Genomic DNA, 21,314 nt, shown 5'->3' on the forward strand with positions numbered 1-21,314 from the left:
GAAGTGCACACATAATTGGTTATATTCAAAAATTTTATAGATATTTATAGTAGTCCTACCTTGTATTCATTAATCTGTACAACTCGGCAACTTTTTGCAAAAAATATTAGTCCCTCAACCCCCAAGCGGCCGGATCTGGCCGCGCCATTTGTACTGTGGTTATACAACTTACAAGTAAACGAATATGAACCTTATTTCTACTCTATCTATGTACATTGTACAGTGTACACTACATTAACATAAAAATGTTGCCATTACTAAAAATATTATTTTGTCAGATATAATCGAATATTTCTATGAATAATATAATATTTATATTTATTGTTACTTTTTGCAATGATTTAAAAAATAAAAATAATGACCTATACATTTAATATAATATTTAAATTATATATATTTTTTTCTAATATCGTCTGCCTTCTCAAAACTTATTTTTTTGTGTTCTGGCAACACCAGCTCTAAGTGCTAGACGCCGGAAACGGGAAAACGTTGTTTATTGTTTTCAATATTTTGTGCTGTTGTTGTAGACGTATTCTGTGATTTTGTATTTTAACTCTGTTTTACGACTATTATTATGAATACTGACTTTGGCGATTCTTCTACATCCGATGACTACGGCCTGATAATGGATTCCGCTTCCGCTACTCACGACGACATTGGTGAGAACTTGGATTTGGTGACAGATGCTTCGACAGACGACCCTGGCATTCCTTCTGGATCTAGCGTTTCTGAACAGTCTTCGTCTACTGTTGTGAGTGGAGATCTTCGGTGTATAAACTGCTGTGTGAATGTGTCTAGGATGCGAAGACACACCTTAGAAATAGCTGAAGTTCGATGTCTTATACAACGATGGCTTGGATCGCAACAGGTAAATTAAATAAATAATCTGATACTTATTCATGTAAATAATAAAACTCACAAAAATACCCATTATTTTATGCTACTGAGTTTATAATAAAATATGATAATGTAATATACAATTCCTTTCATTTTAGGTACAAGTTTCCAGTAATAGTTTGGTGTGCAATACTTGTTGGACCAATGCCTGGGACGAGATACGACATCCAACAAGCCCTGGACCTATTGTTGGTCATGTCAATATATGTATCAGCTGTGGAATATCGCTATTAAGGAGACGTTCACACACTCTAAATACCAATTCATTGCGTGAAGCTGCCATTAGAAATATGATTGCACAGCAGATAGCACCCCGTCAGGTTTGTAATTTTTTATATTAGTATTCTGATACTAATATATATATATTTAAAACTAAATATATTAATTAATATATTTAGTTTTAAAAATATATTATCATAAAGTAATACTAAAGTATTCAAGTCATTCAAAACAAATAATTTATTTTTTAGTTATAATGCATAATTCATATAATTTTCTTTGTTTTTTAGATGCCTAGAACAACGTATCTCTGTCATACTTGTTGGAGAAGGACTGACAGAGCAGCCTCACGAACTACTGTCGAACAGGACCCAGAAGCAGCAAGCAGTCCTCAGGAGGTATCATCTGTTAATACCTCACAAGAAGATGGGAGTTCGGGTGGTAGTAATGATATATTTTTGCCAAATTATATTAGAGCACCAAGCACACAACGCCAGTGTTTTTATCCTGGGTGCAATGGAACGGAAAGATGTTTAATACCGTCATCGCTACGTGTAAGTTTACTTTGCGACTACAATTATTATGTGCCTTCAGATTGTAGGATCTGTTCTTATCACTTGAGTAGTAACTCATGGGAATTACTTATACAATCTATATATAATCCTATTAAAACATTTAGCCCAACACAAATTGAAGAAATATTTTCTCTATTAAAAGAAAATATGCTTTTGCATTTGGATTTTGAAAACATACATATCATGCCAGATCATATTGTTCACTATTATCTAGGTTTTTCAAAGCAGCAATTTCAAGAAATTCTTTTAGAAGTCCCGAGATTATCAGAAAAACGCAGAGGAGCTTTTGCACTTGCAGCGTACTTAATGAAGTTGCGAACAGGAGATAGTGATGAGCGCATTGCATCTTTGTTACGAGTGCCTAGAAGCACATTAGAACTTTTAATGAACACAGCTCGTGAAATATTAGATCAGGACTTTGTCCCGAGAAATCTTGGTTTAAACCATATCTCGAGAGAAGATATCTCTCGAAGAAATCTGTTAATTCCAAATGGCCTTTTTGGGGGTGAAGACAGAAAACCTATTATAATTGCTGATGGAACTTATGTTTATATAGAGAAAAGCTCAAATTATCTCTACCAAAAAATGACTTACTCTCTTCACAAGTATCGCAATTTGGTAAAACCATTTTTGCTAGTATGTAGTGATGGTTATATTATCGATGTCTTTGGCCCCTACCCTGCGACAACAACTGATGCGGAAATCATTAAACAAGAATTCTCAAACGAAAATAGCCCTTGTCGACGCTTTTTCCAACCAGGGGATGTCTTTATATTAGATAGAGGCTTTAGGGACTCATTACCATTATTACGTAGTTGTGGCTATAGTGTACATGTCCCTTTGTCTCTTGAAGAAGGTGAAACCCAGCTTTCAACTCGGGATGCTAACGAGACAAGAGCTGTAACATTATGTCGCTGGGTAGTCGAGGTTGTAAATGGCATATTTAAGACAAAATTCAAAATATTCAGACAATTATTTTTCAACAGGGCTTCTAAGCACATCATGATTGATTTTTCCGTGGCTGCTGCTCTTATTAATAAATATAGTTTAAGAGTTCAAGATAGAGAGGATGCTGCTGAAATATTAGATATAGTGAACCGAAACATGAATAGAAATAATGATCTGTGTGATTATGTAAGAGATCACAATCTGAATAGAGTAAGAGCAGATTTTCAAAATATTACTGTGAGCAATGAAAATATTAGTGAATTTCCTAGATTAAATATAAACGAATTAACGTTGATTGCATGCGGGACTTACCAATTAAAACAAGCTCGCTCCTACTATGGAGAGCATAGGAGGTTTAATGGGTGCTATCATATTGAAATATGCACAAATGTTAGAAACAGAATGATGGAGGGTAATATATTTGGACCTAATTCTTTTCTGTTAAGGGCAAGAATTGCTAGTCGGCATGTTAGTCGCAAAGTATACTTTGTGTATATTTTATACAATACAATTAATACAGGCCGTGAAGCAATTAATCAGTATTACTGTAATTGTATTGCAGGCCGTCGAACAGTAGGATGCTGTGCCCACGTCATGACTGTGTTGTGGTATTTAGGATGGGCACGGCATGAAAACAATATTTTTCCACCGGCTCAATTTTTAGATGAAGTATTAGTAGTATATAATGATGATGATTGATGAATAAATGTGTAAAACTAAAATATAATATTGTTTTATTACATTGTACTCTCAGATAAATGAAAATAATTTATAAAATGACATTGCACATATATCATATAACTTGTGTTTATATAACATACAAAATAATTAATAACTTAAAAATGCCAAGTTTTTTATAAACCACTTCTTTTAGGAATTAGTTGTTGCCATTGCCTACTATAATTATCAGTACACAGTACAGGTGTGCACTGTGGGCCAAAATTTGTATGGAGACTTGGCATGCCCCTTTGGTGGGTATGAAATGACTTAGCAAACGATAGCACTACCTCCCCTACTAAATGTTAAGATTTGGCAAAACAATATATTTTGCATTTTTGTATGACGCATGACAAACAATTTATTCCACGCGCAAGCTGCGGTTGGATTGAAATTATAGAATCAGCATCGGTAGTTATTTACATAAAATAGAGTAGGTAGTTAGGTACCTATAAGGCGTGCCAGCGTTGCAAATTGATCGGAAATTGTGGTTAATGCTGACGTTGAGGAAAACTTGCCCGAAGAGACATATTGGCTACTGGTAATGCCAAACTGTTTACTACTGTGCCCCAGATTCCGCTATTTTAGTGCCACATTGAGGCAGTTCTCAATTTGTTCGTTCTTTTTTTCAATCCATATGTAGATATGGATGACATCTTAATAAAATGTCATGAGATGTCAAACAAAATATGCCGAAGGGCTTATTTATATAACTTCAAGCCCTTAGTCAAGTATGCTATTTGGTACAAAACGGACTGGATCGAACGAGGTACGAAGAAGCATTACTGGTGCATTAAAATAGTAGTCGAGGTAGGTTGATATTCAGACACAATCAACGTGGCAATATTTTCCATTTTGCTGTAGACATTCAAAGAGCGCTACCGCTAGACACTAACGTATACTCAGAGACATTAATTATTGATGATTAAACTTCAATTTAATAAATAGTTTGAAAGATAATGTATGGGACTAATGTCAAAATCTGCATTTAAGTAATTAATGTTGGTCTCTGAGTGCGGCAGTAAGAGTATTTAGATAAGTAATACCATCTCAACATTACTTTAATAGAGATTTAAGATTGTCAGAACATGTATGGATTTAATTTTTTAGGGCCTGTTTCACCACTTCCTGATAACTGATAAGGCTATCCACCAATTAACTTGACAGGTCAAGTATGGAGAATCTGTCAAAAAAGTTGTGAATAGCCTTTTAGGCAGGCACTTTATCAGAAAGTGGTGAAACAGGCCCTAAATCTTGAATAAAAGTTAAGTTAAGCAATCTTTAAATGTCTCTGGTTGGAACTGACGAATTCGTTTTGGAAGTGGAACGAATTATAATAATATACTATATCGAACACACAAATCAATATTACGCTGACAATGAGCGTATGATACGGGTAGGTAACTAGGTACGCGCATTGAATGAAAACGAACAAACTTGCGTCAGTCAATAAAATCACTTCTAACAAGTTACAGTTATTAGAATTTAGTGCTCATAATTTATCATAATGTCGTCAATAAATGTCAAACTAATAGATAATAACAATAATACCTATGATATTTAAATCAATCAGGGTCTGAGAGGTTGCTATTTTTTAATTTACAAAGGGAAATTCTAAACCAGTTGCTCACATGATTCATGAATGATAACTGATAAGATAATCGTCTTTGCTTTGCATAAAATTCTTAAGAATAAGTACCTCATTTTCCATCAGAGAAATTGATTCACGGAGAGATGTCGGTATGCTATTGGTAGATCAGCCTGTCATGACCAAGATATTCTTGAAACACGATTATGTAGAGCAGCTATTAAGTTCGAATTCTAAAAATATACCTTTAAGGCTACTTAATCATTATGTCATTAGTGTGCGGTGTACTCACACATGGACACGACGTCACGCACACGCAGGTACGATATAGCCAGCCTCATGATGGAGGCCTTGTCAAGCTGTTCCACCTCCTCCTTCTTGGCGGGCAGCGCGGCGGTCAGCTCGGCGAAGATCTGCACCTCCTTGGTGCGTCTACATCGCGCCGCCACTCGCGACTTCTCCTTGCGCTTCTCATTGTTCCTGAAAAAAAAAAAACATTTACTTTCCAAGAAGGAATTTGAACTTAGAAGCAACATTCGAAGGTCGCGCGCCCTTACAATTTGGAACAGTCCAACATCGCGGGCTGTCTAAGTTCAACGTCTAACTTATTTTTAACCGACTTCCAAAAAGGAGGAGGTTATGTAAGTAATGTTCAGTTTTGGATGGCTTATTTAAAATTGCATCACACCATCCGACGCTTCACTTTGCAATGTAAAGTGATCCTTAGTTGTAGTGGCCAAACTACTTAATTTCCATTGCAACACAATGTAAAAATTATATCGTTTAGTTGTAGACAAAAATATTATATTCTAGTTTGGAACTGTGCAGCAATCAGCAACTTAGCTTTTTACTGGTAACAATTAGACGACATCTGTGACCTAAAATAAGTTCATTGAGCGAAACGGAGAAAAAACAAAAATACTCTCTCACAAACAAAATACCTCTCGTAAGCGTAAACATTCCGCCCACGGACGACGAATTCTGCCTTGCCTGGTATACACATTATCACAGCTCTTTTGCAATAGCTTTAATAATTATTAAAAAATAATAATTTATTTATTTGTTATTATTACAAAACACAAGTAACACAAGGCGCCAACAATCTCTGTGGCTCGCAATAATTAACAATGCATGTCCATTAATTTGTCATTAGGCCCCACCGCAGTATCTGCTGCTCTAAATAGCATACTTAACAAATGCGTCAGCTAATGAGATTAGTAACGTTATTAATTATTATTATTTTCAACTAGGAGAACTTTGAGCGACACATTTTCTATTAGGGCAAAATATCCGCAGATCGCAACATACAATGCGTGTAACAAGAACTTTATTTAGAGGGAGATCGCAGACGACAGACTTTTTGTGCGATCGAGTCTGCGGCGCGGCCATGCCGACTGTATGGGCGCTGCAGACTCGATCGCACAAAAAGTCTGTCGTCTGCGATCTCCCTGATTGTAGAGAAATTCTTCGACTACATTCGACATGTAGAGAATTGAGATATTATTTAACATCACTGTAATATTATATACTAGTAACTACTAGATGCTAGTCAGTTGTTTTTTACATTAAAATGTTTTCAGCACACTTTTTGAACTTTGAGTACAAAGTTCATTATTATTTTTTTAAGTTTCACAGAACTACATAGCTATAATAAGTGCGAGATTATTTTTGCTCTATATTACGGCACGGAACCCTCCTTGCGCGAGTCCGACTCGCACTGGGCCGACTTTTTATTTTAATGTTACTCTCATCCATTAAATTTTTTAGCTCTATAAGGTACTAAAGACGTGAGTGGATGATGAGTTAGTTTTTTGCATAAATAAGGGACTAGGGGCTGGAAATTAATTGAAATAAAAAATGCGAATTTTATGTATAGCCAGATTGAAGTAAGTTACAAGATTTAGGGGAAAAATGAGTATTTTTCCTTATATTAAATGTTAGTTATCCACTTCTTCATCCACTCACATCTTCAATTATTCTTCCCATAAACAAGTGGCTAACTGGTTACAACCGGTTACTTGAGTAGACAAGTTTCGGGAGCGTAGACGAGGCGATAGAGTGCAACGCATTGAGGAAAATCTATCGTAAATACGGTAGTAACGCATTATATTTGAGAACTACTATTAACGGGGGCGACCAGCCGCGACGGCTGCCAATCAACCGAGATATGTGGGATATGATAAATATGTATATAATTATACAGTAATCGTAGAGGATATTAATTAGTGTAGAGCACGCAATTCTATAACGGACTCAAAAAGCCAAAATCCGCAGAATTTTACGGTTCATAAGTACCTAAACATTTTCAGAACACTAATGCTTTGAAAAAACAATGACTACTGTGAGGACTTAGTGCCAATAATAACGAGATGTAAAACAACGCGGAGCGGTCTTTGAAAGTGTGAAGTTTTGATTTAAGAATGTATAGTATTTCTGTTGTCTCTCCACGCTTAAGCCACTGAACCGATTTTGATAAAATTTGTTAACATACCTTGAGTCCCGAGAAAGGACATAGGATACTTTTTAAACCCGTAAAGTACGTTTTCTATGCGACGAACGTATTTTGATTTTTGGCTCAATGGATTACCAGGTCGTTATCGTCGACGACGAGCTACGATGCTTGGAATTACGTAGTGCTGCAAATTATTACAGCATCGCTCAGAATACAGAACAGACTCTGTATTCTGATTTCTGAGCAGCATCGTCAAATCGCATATTTGTGTGAATAAGCCCATATGCCTGAGTTACACGGTGCGAGCTGAGAAGTGAGATACGAGATGGTCTAATCAGTTATTGAGGTGCAGCTACTTGCACACACGAGTGGACGTACATTCAGTTGCTCTGGTGTGAGTTACTACAACATTTTTGGTTTTCACTCGTCACTCACCACAGATACAACTCAACTAGGCGATGTCACTGGGACATTACCTATCTACTGCGGGCTGCGGCGTCAGCAGCGTGCATGGTGTGACCCAGGGCAGCGAGTCCAGCTCTCGTGCGAGTACAGGCGCAGTAGCTGCTTGCTGTCACTTCAGCTGCTCACACTGTGTAAGCTATCCTTATAAACAGACTATCATTGGTCGTCCAATTGACGATGATTGCGAATATAATCGCGCTCCCGTTTCTCAATTGAAGGAGCGCTGTGACGCGCCTCGCGAAATCGTCCGTTCGTTCGCAAATATTAGATATATCATCACGGTTATGTGTCATCTGGGGGCACGGCAGTGCCCCCTCCAAGTCGAGCAAAAGAGCGGCACGGCCGTACTATCCTTTTCTCGAACCAATTCAGGCTCTTTTTGAGCTTCATTGTGGATAAACCAACAAGGCTGAATTTTCAGTTGCTAAGCAAGATTTTTTTGATTGTATAAACACGGTATATTTAAAATTTTATTCAATTTGCACCAGTAGTTTAAGAACTGTAACTTGTTAAAGTTTCTTAATTTTGTCACTGACTGACTGACTGACTGACCGATCACCAAAAGTCTAAGGCACTTCTAGCAGACATAGAACCTTCAAATTTAGAATATAATTAGTGTTTAGTGTCTAAATCAAGGAAAAATTCAAATATTCAAAAAATTCTGTCCAGTTTTCTAGATACCTACACTAACTTCGTAAATAACTTTGTAATCCCATATAAATGTATAGGATTACAAAGTTACGTTTGCGGTTTATGAATAAGTGTACCCGTACCATCAATATCTCCGGTTTATCGTCGTTAGAGAGATATCTAGCTAGTGTTTAGGGTCTTCATTCAGGGAAAACCTAATAAACATTTCATAATTACTGTCCAGTTTTCTTCTTCTTTCTCTAACTTCGTGAATAACTTTGCAATCCCATATACCTACATATTGTATAAGATTACAAAGTTACATTAATTGCAATTTATGAAAGGTACATCAAAAAGGAGAAAAGTAGGACTCTACAAAAAGAAGTGAGATCCCATCAAAAACATCCTGTAAAAAAACCAAGTCTTTTTTATACCGTAACAAATTTATGAGATCCATGCAATACCAAGTCGGTAAATTTATTCCCTACCTAGGGGACCTTCTGTCTCAAGTTATTACGTAAGTTATTATCATATCAATATTAAAAATCTTTTACGTTTTAAATAAATAGATCGACTTGGACATCGCATGAAAACACAATGTATCTTACAATTTAAATACATAACGTAATTATTATATTATTAGATTGTTTAGCCCCAATTTCACCAACGTCTGTTAGTGTTAACAGCTTGTTAAAATGTCACGTCTTCTCTTTCATTCACAAGAAAAACGAAAGAGGTAACGTGATACTAATTCGAGCGTTAACTTTAACGGTCCTTGGTGAAATCGGGGCTTAGTCTATTGCGCTCCATGCGAAGTCCAAGTTGATCTATTTATTTAAAACGTAAAAGATTTTTAATATTGATACTAGATGTCCCGCGCGGCTTCGCCCGCGTAAATTAGAAATTTTACAGAATCCGTAGGTACATTTTCCCATAAAAAATATTTCCCCCGTTTTTCCCACATTTTCCTGAGTTTCTTCTGTCGTATTAGTCTTAGAGTAATAATATAATATAACCTTCTCGATAAATGATGAGTCTTACTCGATAAATGATCTATCTAACACTGAGATAAGTTTTTAAATCGGACCTGTAGTTTCTGAGATTGACGCGTTCAAGCAAACATACTCTTCAGGTTTATAATATTAGGTAGATATAGATTTTTTTTAATTATCGCTTGACAAACTCGAGTCTCGATCTAAAAGACTATGAAATGGTATAATATGGTAGTGATGATGATGATGATGATGATGAAGAATGTAATTTGCATAGTAGCATATGCTTTCTGTTCTTAAAACAACGCCGAAACTCCCAAACTTGTATCTATAAAGAATCAGGAATTCTCTCAGCACCTTCCGGACCACGGTATACCAGGTATATCTTGGTGCAAAATCTTACTTGTTGGTAGCATATGCTTAGAATACTTCTCACGAAACCGAAGTCACCATATGTTTCCCTATAAGTTTTGAGGAGTTCCCTCGATTACTTATGGATCCTTCATCAGATCACCACTTTTCTGAATATAATACCAAATTGGGATGATACCCTATATACCAAAAGAAAAATTTTGAAAATCGGTTAACAAACGGTGGAGTAATCGTTGAATATAAGAAAACGAACATAACACCTCCCCCATTTTGAAAGTCGGTTAAAATTGTAGCCTATGTGTTAGCACATGAATTGAATAACAAAATTTTTTTCAAATTAATCGTAGCACCATCTGTCAGGACAAACTAAAATTGAAATAGAATAATATTGAATGCGATGATAGCGCCGTCCGCCGGATCTAATGTAAAACATTCCAAAATCAACAACTCCTTATAAATAAGAAATTAATTGAAAAAACATTTTCCAGTAGACCAAACTGTAAATCTAAACCATTCTCGAATCTCCACGAACACACACAAAAAATTTCATCAAAATTGGTCCAGTCGTTTAGAAGGAGTTCAGTCACATACACACGCACACAAGAAATATATATATTAAGATGATAATAACTTACGTAATAACTTGAGACAGAAGGTCCCCTAGGTAGGGACTGAATAAATTAACCGACTTGGTATTGCAATTTGCATGGATCTCATAAATTTTTACGGTATAAAAACTGAGTTTGTTTGGTTTTTTTACAGGATGTTTTTGATGGGATCTATATTATTATGTTATATATAAAACTCAAAGGTGACTAACTGACATGGTGATCTATCAACGCACAGCCCAAACCACTGGACCGATTGGGCTGAAATTTTGCATGCAGGTAGATGTTATGACGAAGACATCCGCTAAGAAAGGTTTTTTTTAAATTCCAACCCCAAGGGGTTAAAATAGGGCATGAAAGTTTGTCTATAATAATACTTCTTAACGCGAGCGAAGCCGCGGGCAAAAGCTCGTACAATAATAAATTTATATAAACAATAACGTCCTTCTTTTATCTACACTACTATTATAAAGAGGAAAGATTTGATTGTTTGTTTGTCTTGAATAGGCTCCGAAACTACTGGACCGATTTGAAATATTCTTAAACCATTGGAATCCTACATTAATTCTGCTGAGCATAGGCTAAATTTTATTTTGGAAAAAAATAGGGTTCCGTAAGATATTTGGGATTTTCGGACGCAAGGTGTAAAAAATCAACCAGAAATGTTACTTTTTTCGCGTACGCTGCCTTTACTATAATATATAGAACCATAAAATGTTCTAAGTAATTGTAGATCTTTTAAATATCTACAAAGAAGTCCACGACAATCTATACCTATATATGCTGAGTGAGGAACAATAACCATTTTTTTATTAAAAAATCTTGAAAATAATGTTTTTGGACTACATTTAAATGCCTTTATTTTACTCATGGCATTAATTCTTATCAAAATAAATTATTTAAAAATCAATGACCACCCGTGCGAAGCCGGGGCGGGCCGCTAGTAATTAATAGAGTAAGAGCCAGCGACAGCCAGACATTCGTCATTTTAAAAAAGCTGAATGTTTTCCTGTATGTGGTCTTTAGAGGTAAGACCGACCAGCAACAATGGAGTTTCGGTCGCAGTTAATTTAAGTGCCTGATAGACATACGAACTTAAAGTACGCGGGTTTTAAGTTCGCGAACTTCCTCGACTCGCGTCGGTGACACACGAGAAATCGCTAATACACTGGATTACCATGCCCCCAGGCTCGCGGCCCGCGGCTCGTGGCTCTTTGCTGACACACAGGCGATTAAGATCGTCGAGCCATAAGTCCGCGTACTTACTCGCACGCCTGTCACCCCCTTTAGGAGTTTCCAGTTCTGAAGGTTAGGTAATCGTAGATAAAACATAAAGCTAATTTTTTAAGCTAATTTTTATATAAGTATTATAAAATCGGGATAACTGTAACTTTTAGGTAGTCACTGGTCTGGCAGCGACCAACTGTCATAACTCATGGTCATAAGTGTCCGGCAGTGGAAGTCGAGATTAATTTTTAGGGTTATGTAACCAAAGGGTAAAAATGAGACCCTATTACTAAGACTTCGTTGTCTGTCCGTCTCTCCGTCTGTCTGTCTCCAGGCTGTAACTCAAGAACGGTAATAGCTAGAGTTGAAATTTTCACAGATTGTGTAGGTATATCTGTTGCCGCTATATCAACAAATACAAAAAACAAAATAAAATTAATATTTAAGGGTATCCCATACAACAAACGTGTTTTTTTACATTTCACGAGAATAACATTTACTTGCTTTTTTCGATTTGAAAATGGACTGGAACAAGGTTCAACGCTTCGAGTTTGTTTCATAAAATACTAGAATTACTAATGATAATCCTTCTGACAACGAGTGCCTACCTAAGTAGGTCCTCAATCCTCAGTATATTCATATAGTATATCATCACACTTCACACTACTTCAGTCAAACGCGGAAGGACAATGTTGTTAATCTTTTTGAATTCTACATTATAGTACGAGGGATACTATGTGATAACTTATCACATAGGGGACTCGACAACAGAAAGGACAATCTACTTGAGTATGCAAGTATCTATGGGTACACAATAGATTTTCAATGTTATACGGCAGCCGGCTGCCGCTTGGGGATTGATGGGTTAATCAATAAAAATGCAAATCTCCCATCGACAGTTTGCTGTATGTAGGGAATGAAAATCTCGCGAGATTGGGGCTCAAGCGAGATCCCGCGAGTTTATGAATACAATACCGCGAGATCTCGCCAATTTTGAGATCTCGCGAGATTAGTAGTTTGGTGGGTTTTTTTTGCAAATAATCACAATATTTGAATAAATTACGAAAAAAAAGTAATAAATATTATAAGTATTACTTATAAGATTAACATTTATTTTCACGATTTTTTTCAATAGAATTTTATGCATCAAACATTGTTTGATGTATCTGTCTATAATGTTTAAGTACTTTCACTTACGTATCTACTATCTATCAAATAACAAAGGAAAGAAACAGCCAGTCTTCTCTTTTAATGTGCTTTTATAATTTTGGACGTGGCGGTAATATCGTGGACGTCCGCGGTAAAACGATAACATAGGGAAGTAAAATGTATGGAAATATATGGAAACGCTTTTAAATTTCCGACGACGATAACTTTTTAACCTGCACGTTAGAGGACATTACAACGTTTACACTTCTGAACCGCACAAAACGTCCGCGGTGCGTAAAATCAAAAGGGCATATAACGTACACCCAACGTTTTATCGTGGAAGCCGGCGTCCACGATATCGTGACGTTCTTTTATAACTAAAAAAACAACGAGAAGTCAAAATTCAGGACCTAGTTGAGAATCACAGTGCACAGTTGCTTAGGCCAGCTCCTCTTTGTTTTGACTCCGTGATCGCAACTCTGTCCGTGTCAGTCCGCGCTTCAAATAAAACGTTTTTATGCTCAAGTGAAATCTCGTCAAACTCGCGAGATCTGGCTTTTTTTTCGTCCGAGATCAATCTCGCTAAAAAGGCCGAGATCTCGCGAGAACGAGATTGCATTCCTTAGCTGTATGACCGCAACAACGGCTGATGCAGAAGAGGAAGCGACAATTTTGAAGTAATATTTAAGACCAAGTTTCCTAGTATCATTTGTCGGCAAGACAACCATTTATGGACCAAAGCACGAGACGAGTGAGAAAATTTCATATTATTTTGAAAGTTTGTACATACAGTTTTGGGACTCTATGAATCGGTCCAAAGTGTTGGTCAAATCATCGACAAAACAAACTCTCCATTAATATATTATAACCAAACCCAGGGCATCACGACGTCTAAATAAAAAGATGCGAGTTATAGTGTCAATAAAAATAAGTAAACTTCCAACAAAACTTTTTATTTAGATTCGAGTTTATTTTTCCCTTTGACTTGTGACAGTAATTGGAGCAAGGAAAAATTTCAATAACATAACCTCCTCTCTGATAATGGGATACACGCACAATACTTGTTTCTTAGAAACAACTTCGATTAATTCAATAAAGGTTCTTTGAGTCGACTGACTGATAAAATTATTATAACCTCTATGCGAACTTTGGACGGAGAAAAACTATTAAAAACTGTTCCATTTTCTCAAACTTTTACCTTCATCAAAATATCAAAAGCCTCTAACAAAAAAAAAATCACAAGAACCTACTCACAAAAAACACACTAGCGTCATTAGGACAGACATTATACTTTTCATATTATTTGGATTATCACAAAGTATTAAAATCGAAAAATACTTAAAAAAGTGTTAAAAAGGCTAGGTAGAGTTTAGGATTACTGTAGCCTAGAGTTTAGAACTTACATTTCTTTTGCAGCTCAAACTTTGATATGGCAACATGCTGTGATGAAAGCTTCCACAATTTAATAGACAAAATGGATCCTGAAGGAAAATCATAACTATCTAGTAGTCACAAGGGTAAATTCACGTGGTCTGGTCACCTGATGATACTCTTGGGAAGTCTGGCTAACGTCCAATCTTTGTTACTCATGCCCATAAAATTTTAAAAATGTAAAGAAAATTATCTTATAGATTGGGAAATGTCAAATACTTTATTCCCACATTAATATTAAATACTCGGACAAGTGCGTTGTACAGAGCAAAAATAAGCCAAAAATTGCCCTTAAATATTTATTTTATTTTATTTTTAGTATTGGTTGTTACAGCTGCAACAGATATACATAATCTGTGAAAATATCATAAGTCTAGCAGCTAGCTACAGCGGTTCTTGAGATACAGCCTGGTGACAGACAGACGGACAGACGGACAGACAATGAAGTCTTAGTAATAGGTCCCGTTTTTACCCTTTGGATACGGAACCTACGGAAAATACTTGACCGATTTTGTTAAAAATTGGCACAAACATAACAGACAACCGGGAGAAGGTCATTAGCTTCTTTTTATTGCGGAGAAATAAGTTTTGTTTACAAAAATATTCTCCATAACGCTAAACTCCATAATTCTCCATAACAATAACTAACACTAACTTGATAGGCAGGATTTACAAATCTCGTTTATCTAAACAAAATACATTATACGTATCTGTAATCTCGGCATATTCTGGATGTTAGACCTACACGATTAGATAACACGAGCCATAGAATGACCTACGATATCGAGGCTTTATATCCTTATCGTCCGTAACAAGTGGCCTATCAACCGCTTAATGGACGTCAAATATAATTAATTATTTAATTATTGGGTACAGTTTATATCTGTGCACACACATTTTACGTGGTAGAGCCATGCTTCGACACGAATGGGCCGGCTCGACCGGTGAAATACCACGGGCTCACAGAAAACCGGCGTGAAACAGCGCTTGCGCTGTGTTTCGCCGAGTGAGTGAGTTTACCGGAGGCCCAATCTCCTACCCTATTCCCTTCCCTACCCTGCCCTATAGCCTTCCCTTCCCTACCCTCCCCTATTACGCTATTCCCTTTTAAAAGGCCGGCAACGCACTTGCAGCTCTTCTGATGCTGCGAGTGTCCATGGGCGACGGAAGTTGCTTACCATCAGGTGACCCGTTTGCTCGTTTGCCCCCTTATTTCATAAAAAAAAAAAACAGATTGACAAATAAAATCTGTCATATTATCTCTAAAATCAGTCCGTTTCTATTTTTTCGCATTTCTTCAATAGCTGTGCTAAAAGCATGCAGTAGGTAATTACATTAAATGTTATTGTGTTACATATTATGTATATAATATATAAGAAAATAAATACGGCTTTTTTTTCATTTGCGTTGGGGAAATGCGGTTACGCATCCCCGGCGGACTGGGGAGGGCTACCGGGGTATGTGGGACTCCCTGGGGGCGGAGGGCCGCCCGAGCAAACCCACTAAAACCCCAACGGTGTTCCTGCTCTTCCGCATAAGTGGCTCTGCACGGGATACGCGGAATACACAACCGCGACACGATAGTGTGTAATGCTATTCTAGGTTGTCGAAAAACCCCGAAAACCAAGCTTTAAAAGTTCTTGACGTTATACATAATCAAGCGAAGAATATTGATTGTGGTTGCGTGACCATTAATTTTATTTCAGGCTTCAGTGTCCGTAATTCGACTCTGTTATAGAGATTTGGAACAAGATAAGCCGATTTTCCCACATAATTCGTGATTTGATAGTTGTATTGCGTCTTGTTTAGTTGTGATGAACGCCTTTTTTCACGTTGGACGTTGACAGATAACCACAATTCCGCCACCTGTCTAGGTATCTTGGGCAATTATAGACGAATATTTCTTTCTACAAGTTCTTAATCGCCATCATTTGGACATAATGAGCCAGTGTGAGAGGCTTAATACATTCATGACCTTTGTAGACGAAATATAGATATGGCAGTCCAAATATTATGACATTTATTTGTTTACTTAATTAGTGAGAGGAGAAATGTACTCTCTTTGGACTTTGATCCATAACACTTTGCTTGAGTTAATTTGTTGTCGATTGCAGAAGATAGAAAGGTCATATTATTATGTCTACATCTAATAACTTTCCACGGCACGTGTTAGAATTAGACTGTTTTGAAGCTAAGCAATAAGCATCCATTACTTATCATCGCTTTGATGTTAAACATGTCGATAGTCGATACCTAAACCATACTTGATAACCTTAATTTTTGTTTACAATGAGCGATAAAATAATGATTTAAAATTACAGGTTTCCATTGACCCGATAAATATTATGTATTAGCTAATCGATTGACTCACGCCATAAAGGAAAATACATTTTCGCCGAGCTTCACCAAACTAAAGCAGAATCATAACCCATTGTATTGTGTAATAAATTACATAAACCTATAAACGAGATATATCGTCGTTCGACTCACATGAAGTCCTCAAGATCGACTACATTCGTGAACTGACAAGGCTGGCCGTCCACATTGAAGCACATGCTGTTGTAATCCCAATTCTGATTCTGGGCGCACGGCAGATTTGCCTGAAACAGCGTCGGACGAACGTAGGAATATGGGACTTGCTGGACATGTGGCGCAAAGTTTGGCACATCACTGGAATAATAGTTCTTATAACACTGCACCGATAGACCACTGTTCATTGTATTGTAAACACCGTTCCTCGAGTCGCGCTCGGGTTGCCGCGACCACTCGCCGTACATGGGGCACTGGGTGTTCCACCCCGTCTCCTCGAATGCCCCGACCACGGGGCACTGCTGCCCCAGTTGGTCCCCGTAAATAAACATGCCGTACACCGCTAGTTGGATTCGAGCAAACGAAATATGAGTCCATCGGGGTACATAATCGACGCGCGACTGATAAAGGCCAAAGATGCTCTTATCACTATTTCACAGCTCGTATGGTAGCAAAAATTGATATGCGCTCATATACAGTAGATAACACGTGGCGTTATATTATTATGACTTAAGTGGTTATGCTAATTAACAAAATATTTATGCTTGCATTAAATGCGAAAATATGTACATTTTCAAGTGGGTGTTTAAGATCAACGCCTAGGTTTTGGGGTTTGTTCGCTTAACGAACCGCTTCAAGTCTGTTATTAGAAGTAAATGACGGCCAATCACCAGTCACCACAGAATTCCATACAACAGTATGTGGCCAATGACCCTTGGGCAAATTCTTTCAAAACATGCCTATCTTGACTTAAGTAAACGAAAGCCGTTGCCTCAAAAGCCTTTTTCCTACCAAAAATAATGCAGACTTATCATGTAGATGGTGGCTTTTCTAACGCGTTGTAAATTGATGAAGCTATTCTACGATCACATTGTCTGTAAACCACATCGTATATTATGGGGCTCGTATGACGTTCGTAGCACATCCGACTTGAATATAATTACGTGTTTACTGCTGCGAGCTGCCCGTTGCTGAGCTAGTTGGCCATGATTCATCCACGCATCTAATTAATTACATCTTGTTCAATGTCCACAAATTATAGGCAGTTTTTTTGGTTGTTTTTCTTGAAGAGTTATATTTAAAAGTTCTTTAATGTACATTATACAATTATACATAATATATCTATTAATTAATCTGCGCAAAAAGTTTGTATTTTTGTATGGAAAAAAAAAGGAAATGAAAGTGCCAACACTACGCGTGAGCGCAGCTGGAGGATCATTACCAAAAATGTTTTAGAGGGAGTGGAGGATATTTTCCGCTCCTTAGCTTGTTTGGAGCTCCGCTACTTAGCTTCTTAGGAGTTCGTGCCCGTAATAAGCATATTATATTATTATTTATTGTGTATAGTGTATACTGTATACTTACTGATAGTATCCGGCTCAGTAGCGACAAGCTAAATGAAATTGATCTCTGAATTTACTCGCAGTCAGTGCATACGCATTCCAAAAAAGAACCAAGCCATTTGTGGGCCTCGTTATCGCTCCAGTACTTGTTAACCCAATTTTCCGAGCAGTCGGCAGTCGCAGTATCAATATTTATTACAAATACATTTGATTGTTCTATCATCAAAATAAAAATGTCGTTAATATCGTTTTAGTTTAGGACCAAAGGGCAATACAAACTTATATTAAGTAAGTAATTTACAATTTTAATATGACTAGAGATCGCCCAATGGTCGAAATTCGACCTTAGTTTCAACGACATTAGGACTACTACCTATATAATTTTTTTTTCAACTCTTGTCTCTGGGACTTAGCTGATCTCAGACTGGCCGTGTAAGCATTGTCTAATAATATCTAAGGTTCAATAAAAAAAACTATAATCCATTTTCAATTCGTCAACTTGATGTCAACAGACTTCAACCATAAATAAAAGAGTATAATTCGTATGTATAGGCTTGTCACTCAAAAATCTGTCATTTCTCATGTGTGTGTGTTGTAGTGTGAGTAATGTTTTATTTGTTAAAAAAATGTATGATAAAAGCATAATTTCAAAATAATATTAGTTCGATGCACTCCTTCACCATATAAACTATAACTGTGCAAAATTTCATGCACCTACGTTTCCCCATTTTTCGTAAAAAGGGTTACAAAGTTTTTCGTTCGCGTATTAATATTATGATGATAATCACAACTTAATATTTTGAATTAGTTACTTTTAAATTTTAATACAACCTTCCTATAACAATAAGATTAGAGTTTTCCTTATTAATTAATCAAACATTCCGATTCAAAGGCTAGGTTTGTTTTAAATATCGTTTGTTACTGTTTATGTTTTGAAGGCATTAAACTTAATTACGTAACTGCAAATTAATCGAGTTGTGTGCGTCAGCAACAATTTGAGGTTCCTCTACCTATATTATACCTGTTCACAAATTATGTAATTTGATAATTTAATTTCTAATCTAAGATTTAAAACTAACTGTTTTAGGGCCTGTTTCACCACTTCCTGATAAGGTGCCGGATATGCTTATTTGACAGATTATCCATTCTCTATCCGTCAAGTTAAGTGGTAGATAGCCTTATCAGGAAGTGGTGAAACAGGCCCTTAGCCTACAAGAGTCTAAAAAGGATTAATTAGACCCTTCTAGGTTATAATCATCAGATATTCCCTACTTAAAATACCCAGGGAATCATCAAAATGTATGTAGAGGGAATCAATAAAAAGTTAGTTTTTAGTATTTGTTGTTATAGCGGCAACAGGTATACACAATCTGTGAAAATTTTAGAATTCTAGCTATAGCAGTTCTTGAGTTACAGCCTGGAGATCGACGGACAGACACCGAAGTCTCAGTAATAGGGTCCCGTTTTTACCCTTTGGGTACGGAACCCTAAAAGCGAAATAAAATAAATATTTAAGATTATTATTTCAGAGCTGTGGGTACGCTACAAGTTAGAACCTACCGCAGCTCTACCAGCTACGGTAGGTTAGCCTAGCTAGGCCCTAGCTAAGCGACAGAGGCATAGTAATCGAGCCCTAGAAGTCGGAATCCATTAGTTCCTATTCACTCTTAGTTTTAACCATATTCAGTTGTGATTTTATTGAAAAACTCGTTTGGCCTGTTTATAACTTGGTACGCAAACGCGCACGTTAAATTATGTACATTTTAAACGTTTACCGTTATCTGTGCGAGCGAGGTTAAAACGTAATTTGTTGTGAACAAACATAACACGCAAAATTCGTTTATTGGTAGTTCTATATTCATACGTATATAATATACGTATTTCATACGTGGGAGAGCCATGTTTCGGCACGAATGGGCTGGCTCGACCGGAGAAATACCACGTTCTCACAGAAAACCGGCGTGAAACAGCGCTTGCGCTGTGTTTCGCCGAGTGAGTTTACCGGAGGCCCAATCCCCTTCCCTACCCTCCCCTATTACCCCAATCCCCTTTTAAAAGGCCGGCAACGCACCTGTAGCTCTACTGATGCTGCGAGTGTCCATGGGCGACGGAAGTTGCTTTCCATCAGGTGACCCGTTTGCTCGCTTGCCCCCTTATTTCATTAAAAAATCTAGGAAAAAGTATTATAAACGTAATAAGCACTCAAAGAATACTTTATTTCCTAGTACTATTATATTCTGTAGTCTATAATGTAGAAATTGTCTGCATAAAATATTCCAATAATACTGTTTACAGCTACGAATAATAAAAACTAAGGAATCGTAACTCCCATACTATTACAGTTTTAAAGGTTCCTTTTGATCTGTCATGTAACGTCAGCCTAGTACCGCTCAAGGTCACCTAAATATTGCATATGCATTGAAATGTGTACCTAAGCCCTAAGGTACACTTTTTTGACAAGTATTGTGGAGCATGTTTTTTGACGGAGTTATTTTTCCTTAGTTTTTGTTATTCGTAGGTTTACAGCGAAATATTTTAAAGTAAGTAATATACTAAAATTGTTTTTAAATTACATATTATTATATGTACTCTATAGGATTGTTTAAAGTGATTCTTTGGCTTGATTGTACGAAATATGGTCAACAATTCATAGGTCAAGGTATCATGGTCACGTATTATGAGTTATAGCGAAAACAAACTTAATATTAAAACTTTAACTTTCGACCAAACGCGAGTCGGACTCGCGCACGAAGGGTTCCGTACCGTTATAGACGAAAAATAGGCCAAAAATTGTATTTTTGTACGGGAGGCCCCTCAAATTTTTAATTTATTTAAATATTATTAATAATTATTAAAGTAGACATAACTAGAGGTATAACTATTAGGCCTTCATGAAAATTTCAAGTGCCTAGCTGTTGCCATTATTGATTACGATCAAAAAAGGCCAAAAAATAACGTTTGTTGTATGGGAGCCCCCCTTAAATATTAGTTTTATTTTGTTTTTAGTATTTGTTGTTATGGCGGCAACATAAATACAAAATCTGTGAAAATTTCAGAAGTCTAGCTAGCTTAGGTTACTAAACAGTAAGTATCAGAGATACTAGAGCATCACATGGTCGACTTTTATTTATTTATTAATTTATTTTTATTGACTCACCAACAGAACAGCATT

The 21,314-nt window shown here is 36.7% G+C and overlaps 1 protein-coding gene across 2 annotated transcripts in view; it reads right to left on the reverse strand.

Annotated features, from left to right (window-relative positions):
• The window catches only part of LOC121726526 (hypoxia-inducible factor 1-alpha-like), an 85,644-nt gene that overhangs the window by 54,690 nt on the left and 9,640 nt on the right, over positions 1-21,314 (reverse strand). Inside the window, exons 1-2 of one of the 2 annotated variants that reach the window (XM_042113922.1) lie at positions 16,761-17,162; positions 5,237-5,424 (exon numbers count right to left, since the gene is read on the reverse strand). In XM_042113922.1, coding sequence (XP_041969856.1) covers positions 5,237-5,424; positions 16,761-17,131 — 559 coding nt within the window. In that variant the 5' untranslated portion in view covers positions 17,132-17,162. Of the gene's footprint in view, positions 1-5,236; positions 5,425-16,760; positions 17,163-21,314 lie in introns of those variants that run through there. The other variant, XM_042113923.1, reaches the window with a different exon arrangement.

This window comes from Aricia agestis, chromosome 4, assembly GCF_905147365.1.
Source record: "Aricia agestis chromosome 4, ilAriAges1.1, whole genome shotgun sequence".
Lineage (NCBI taxonomy): Eukaryota > Metazoa > Arthropoda > Insecta > Lepidoptera > Lycaenidae > Aricia > Aricia agestis.